The 6,148-nt window shown below is 41.0% G+C and overlaps 1 protein-coding gene across 1 annotated transcript; it reads left to right on the forward strand.

Moving 5' to 3' along the window:
* Window positions 1–4,010: 4,010 nt before the first annotated feature.
* On the forward strand, window positions 4,011–4,808 carry LOC146616763 (high choriolytic enzyme 1-like). Its single transcript, XM_085373107.1, has one exon. The coding sequence runs from the start codon at window positions 4,011–4,013 to the stop codon at window positions 4,806–4,808; it is 798 nt and encodes a 265-aa protein (XP_085229233.1).
* Window positions 4,809–6,148: the final 1,340 nt, after the last annotated feature.

Below are 6,148 nucleotides of genomic sequence, written 5' to 3' on the forward strand. Positions count from 1 at the left end.
TGCAAGTTTGCAATAGTGCCACTCTTTCTGTCTCGATATATTTACCGACTGTGACCATCTCGTTGTACAATAATGCAAAAGGGATCAAAAAAGTGAGATGAAGTTGAAACAACTGAGGACTTTGGGTTGTATTGCAAAAAAATGACCTGTTTTCTAAATGATTATGCAGTTCAGTGATGAAGATGTTGATTATATGATGAAAGCTGAGGACTGGTTGTGTACTGTATCATAGGTTTTGGATGCTCTGAAAAAAATAAACGTTTGCAATGTAAAGCAAAGACGCATATTTCTGAGAGACCTTACTTTTATAAGAAAACCGTATATGTAAGTTTATTCTCCCCGTGTGGTTTGTTATTGGTAAGAATAATGACAATATTAAATAACAATTACAACTATACTCTGAAACAAAAAAATACATACAAATGGGTTTTTTTGTTGCTTCTGTACTTTAGAGCTATGCACACCAAATCGCCAAAATGTCAAGTAGTTAGAGTAAGGTGATGAATTACCTAAACCTGAATGACACAATAGGTTAAACTGTGAGATTGATGTCCTCAACGCATGTAATACTAAAGACTCCCTCTCTGTATCCTGTCAGTGTGTGAAGTGGTGGACATTTTGTAGCTAGCTGAATTGATTAAAAGTAATAAACCCTAGTTGCATCCGTGTCTGTCTTTATTGCTTAGAGACTCCAATCTCAATCTCTAACGTCCAGGGTGGCATTTACCCAAACTACCGCTCACTTTTTAGATTACACCTTATGTGGCAGACAGTCCACCCGATGGCCCTGTTTTCTCTAAACAAGAAGCCAGCAGTCCAGGGATACACTGACAGTCAACAAGATAAAGCATTTGATATTCATCTTTGTGGTGTTTAGCTTTGGCGCAAGTTTAATATATGAGAGGAACCAGACTGAAAGGCAAGAAGTGATTCCTAAAGAGCCAAAACATTCAGAAATGTCAGCTGAGGAAAACACGGTAAATACAGAAGTTTCAGTCGAATAACCACAACTGCTAAAACGTTTCTCCCTTTTTAACGACCTAAATTTAACTTTAAAAGGTTTTATTGTTTCATAATAAAAAAAAATTACAAATCCCTTCTGCTATCCTTTTTTCCTTTCACAAACTTCTCCTCAGGAAAAACACAATTGTCACATTAAAAAAGAAAGATTCACACTTTTTTCACATCAACTGTTTCAGTGTTTGTCATTTTCTGATATGTCGCCAAAATTTCCATATAAGCAAGTTACATGCTAAATATTAGCTAAACTTCCATGTGCAGCGTTAGCTTACCTCAGTGCAAAAACAACAAGCTTAGCTGTGTTTTTTGTTGAATCTACAGAAAAAAGAAAGAATACCAATCACAAAATTGTTTTGTATGGGATCAAGTACTGTTTTACAGTTGCTATGATGGGCTAGCTAGCTACTAGCTGTAGCTTTATGTTTAGTGAACAGACCAAGCAGAAAACTCTGGGGGCTAAAAATGAAAGTGGCACAAACTGCAGGTCTTCCACCCGAGTCCAAACTGTTCCCCACTGTCCCCATTTCAAAATGCCAATCTTTACCTCAGAAATTAACATATTTAAGCCAAGTGTTTCTACCTTGATTCAAAAATATAAGGAGGGATTTTTTTTGCTAACTCACTCATTTAAGTCTTATTATAGCTCAAACGGAGCATTTCTCAAATATGGGTACAAAAACATTTATGACAGCGATATCCTGAGGTTTCAAAGTGGCAGCCAGTCAAGGATGATAAGCAATCCTCAGCCATGCTTTATACAGCCTAAAGTGTATGTTTATAAAAAAAATTCTTCTCAGAAAAGCATTTCTTTTCTTTTCTTTATTAATTTTTCCAATATTACAAATACATTGTCAAGTTTGCTGTTAGCCAAGTTTAGATTACCCATGTTGGTTTACTGGTGATGGTTTTAATGGGATTAGCTAACTTCTCAGTAAATGCTAACCGAATGCTAGGGGAACATAACTGGTCAAATTATGTGCATCAAGCTTCTCATTTGAGCCAGATGTGCTATATGGACGAAAGAGTTAATGAATTAAACTGTGGTACTGTAGTAGGACATATATTTGTCCATATAGTGTACCGGAAGAATGTCATGATTTGGACTAAATGTGGCCTGATGGTGGTGTCGTGGAAAGTTTGTAATGTACATCAATGACTGCAACGTCAGAAGACGCTTTCTCTTTGGGACACACATAAATGTGAGCACCTGATTCCTAATGAAGACAAATCGTGGAGGGAAGAACAGAAAGACTCAACGACTGAAGAAAAAAAAGGTAAACCTGAGCTTCTCTGAAAACAAGAGAAAAATGTTTAAATTATTACAATAATGATGCATTTCAGCCAAGTTTAACAGAAAAAAACTAAACCTTTGTAATGAACCAAATCCACAATTACTTACTAAAATAAATAGATGAGAACTGGACTAATCTTCCTCGAGTGAAGTTATCATCAAGTTTCTTTAGTGAGTTGTACTTTCAGCCATTTGATTGTTGGTCTGACCAACATAACATTTTGTTGTATTTCAGTTTCACACTTTGTCTGTAGTGTGATTCTAATGCGTACATGTTCCATAAAGTCATTTTTATAGAACATATATTACATATACATATATATATGACAATGTCAATAAACTCTCCATATCACCTCAGTTATACGGAAGGCCCAACAGCGCCTCTACTACCTGAGGAGACTGCGGAGCGCACACATTCCCAGATCTCTGATGTTGAACTTCTACAACTGTGCCATCAGCAGCGTTCTGACGTATGGATTTCTAGTGTGGTTCCCCAGCTGCACCAAGGCCGATCAGCAAGCACTCCAGCGGGTGGTGAAAGAAGCTGGCAGAATTATTGGAACAAGTCTGCCAGAGATCAGTAATATCTTCCCCACTCGCTGTCTGAGGAGGGTGCACAGTATCCTGCGGGACCAACATCACCCTGCGCGCCACCTTTTCCATCTGCTGCCCTCAGGGAGAAGGTACAGGTCTATACAGGCCAGAACATCCAGACTGGCCAACAGCCTGTATCCACAGGCTGTGAGGCTCCTGAACTCTCTGCCCCCCTCTCACGGACAATAACCATATCCAACTTCTTAATAGCAATGAACTGGTCTGCATTGGTGCATCATATCTTTATTCTCTTCCCCCTCCTGCCCCCCCCCCCCTCTTTCTTAAATAGATAACTATCATATCTGATATCATATCTCACAGTACAATAATATTGAATGGGTTGCATTGTTGTATTTTGTCATGTTTCTCAGGTCTTTGTCTGAATTTCTACGAACATTATTGCTAAGGATTGTCTTATTGCATTGGAGTCACACTGGGTTAAATATGTACACTTGGGTTTTAAGGGGTATTTATTATTTTCTTCTTTTTTTGGGGTTGTATGGAAGCCCCAAACGCAATTTCATTGTTCTTGACAATGACAATAAATAAATAAATACTAAAAATACTAAATACTATTTTCAAAACTATTTCTTTCTGGGAATTGTTTCAAGGTTCAGGCTTTACAGGGATGATTTATGGTATGAACAGCAAATTCAAACTATTTTAACTGTGTCAATGAGAAGAAAAACACAGCAGCCAGATGAAGAAAAGAGAAAAGATTACTTTTAGATATGCATTTTCTGACTGTCCAAAATAAAAGTGAAAATAAAGGTGGTTGCAAATGGAGAATTTGAGGACTTTTTAGTTGTAGAAGTTTCGAATGTGTAGTTAAACAAGTCCCACCCAGTAAAGTAACTGTGTTGATCCGTCCACAGCCCTGACATAACACAGCATGTTGAAAGAGTAGGTTTGTCTGTGCAGTCCTCCCTTCTCAGGTTTATTCAGGCCCAGCGATGTGGACCCCAGCCCATAATCCTCCTGCAGACACACCTGTAGAGGAGAGTATAAAGACCTGCGACTCAACTGTGTCAGACACGAAGCTCCGAGGAGTCTCTCCACAGCAGCTCTGCAAAGAAGCTCCACAGCTACCAGACCCACTCTGAAGATGAGTCCCTCTGTCAGCCTGCTGCTCCTGCTCCTGCTCGGCCTCTCTCAGGCTCATCCTCTCATGGAGGAAAGAGGAGGAGGAGAGGGCCAGGTGGAGGAAGACCACACCGTCGATATCACCACCAGGATTCTGACCGCAAACAATGGCAGCAACGAGATCCTGCTGGAAGGAGACATCCTGCTTCCAAAAAGCAGAAATGCCATTAAATGCCAGAGTTACCAGAGCTGCCTGTGGCAGAAAGACAACAACGGCCTGGTGACGGTTCCCTTCACCATCAGCAGTGAGTACAGCAGCGGGGAAAGGCAGCTGATCAGAAATGCCTTGCAGTCCTTCCACAGCCAGACCTGTGTCCGCTTTGTCCACCGTAAGAACCAGAACGACTACATCAGCATCGAGAGCCAGAACGGATGCTTCTCTCCTCTGGGCAGACAGGGAGGGAAGCAGGTTCTGTCTCTCAACAGGCAGGGCTGCGTCTACTTTGGCGTCGTCCAGCACGAGGTCAACCACGCTCTGGGCTTCCAGCACGAGCAGACCAGGAGCGACCGCGACTACTACGTCAGGATCAACTGGGAGAACATCGACCCACAGATGGCCTACAACTTCGACAAGCAGGACACCAACAACCTCAACACTCCCTACGACTACTCCTCCATAATGCACTATGAAAGAACAGCCTTCTCCATCAATGGCAGGGAAACCATCTCCCCCATCCCCAACCGCAACGTCCAGATTGGCCAGAGGCAGGGCATGTCCTACTGGGACATCAGGAGGATCAACCTGCTGTACGGCTGCTGAAAACACACGTTAGCTTGTCTGATTAGAAGTTTTCATTTGTTCCCAAAGGTTCTTTCATCAATGCTTTTTCAGTGTGTTAATATTCTCTTTAAAAAAGTCAAACACAAAAATAAAGTGCATTAAAATGGTGTTTTGAACATGTGTGGCTTCATCTGGTTAGCAACATTTATGTTCCTTTGGTCTGGATCAGATGCTCCTGATGGTTTTACACGGTGTTTGTTCAAACTTTCATTGATTTCAACGAGCACCGTGACAGAACCTCCACCATGTTTCACAGATGGCTGTAGCACTCACTGCTGTACCTCAGTCCTGACTTCCTCCATATATACTGATGATTTGAAGCAAAATCTAATTCTAATTCAGGTGTAAGAATTTGTTCCTGTTTCTTAGGGAAATTAACTCTAATATCCAGTTTTCCCATATTATTATTTTTTTTCTAAGGAAATTGATGTAGTTTTACTTGAATAATTCATAGATTATTTCTAAGTGGCTTAACAAACAAAAAACGATTCCTTCAGACCCCTGAAGGTGTGCTGTGGTGTCTGGTACCAAGAGTTTAGTGAAAGATTGTCTTGTCCTGTAAGTTGCAAGGTGGGGCCTCCATGGATTGGACTTGTTTTTCCAGCACTGGAGAATTTGGAAGACAACTCAACACCTCAAGCTCATTGTTGTGCTCCTCAAACCCTTCCTGAACCCTTTTTGCTTTGCTGAAAGAGGCCACATCCATAAGGCAATATTGTTTCCATGAAAGGGTGTACATGGTCTGCAATGCTTAGGTAGGTGGTACGTGTCATAGTAACATCCACATCAGTGGCAGGACCCCAGGCTTCCCAGCAGAACATTGACCAAAGCATCACACTGCCTGATTTGGAGATCCTCTGACCAGGTCATCTAGCTATCACAATTCAGCTCTTGTCAAACTCCCTCAAATCCTGAAGCTTGCCAATTATTACAAGGTTCAAGGTTCAAGGTTCTTGATTTGTCACATGCATAGTTATACAAGTATAACACACAGTGAAATGTAACCTGACACGCCCCTCGACATGTGCAAAAATGGGGGGGTAGAGGAAGAACATTATATATATAGTATATACGTGTTCCTGCTTCTAACTTGTCAACTTTGAGGACAAAATGTTCACTTCCCCCCTGATATATCCCACCAACTAACAGGCATCATGTCACCAACTGTCAGCAGTCATGATGTTAAGCCTGATCAGTGTAGGGTCAATCTGTAGGCTTCTAAAAGAAGACGGGACTTAAAGCCTCGGTTTTTTCACAAGTGCTTTGCATTTGTGAACTGAAATGTAACTAATTATATCCTTTCCCTCCACATGAATAAA

This window comes from Diplotaxodon limnothrissa, linkage group LG15, assembly GCF_057381915.1.
Source record: "Diplotaxodon limnothrissa isolate DT_005_m linkage group LG15, D_limnothrissa_male_GT1.1, whole genome shotgun sequence".
NCBI classification, from domain to species: domain Eukaryota; kingdom Metazoa; phylum Chordata; class Actinopteri; order Cichliformes; family Cichlidae; genus Diplotaxodon; species Diplotaxodon limnothrissa.

Coding starts and splice junctions, on each gene's coding strand:
- LOC146616763 (XM_085373107.1), top strand. CDS start 4,011: ATGAGTCCCTCTGTCAGCCTGCTGCTCCTGCTCCTGCTCGGCCTCTCT.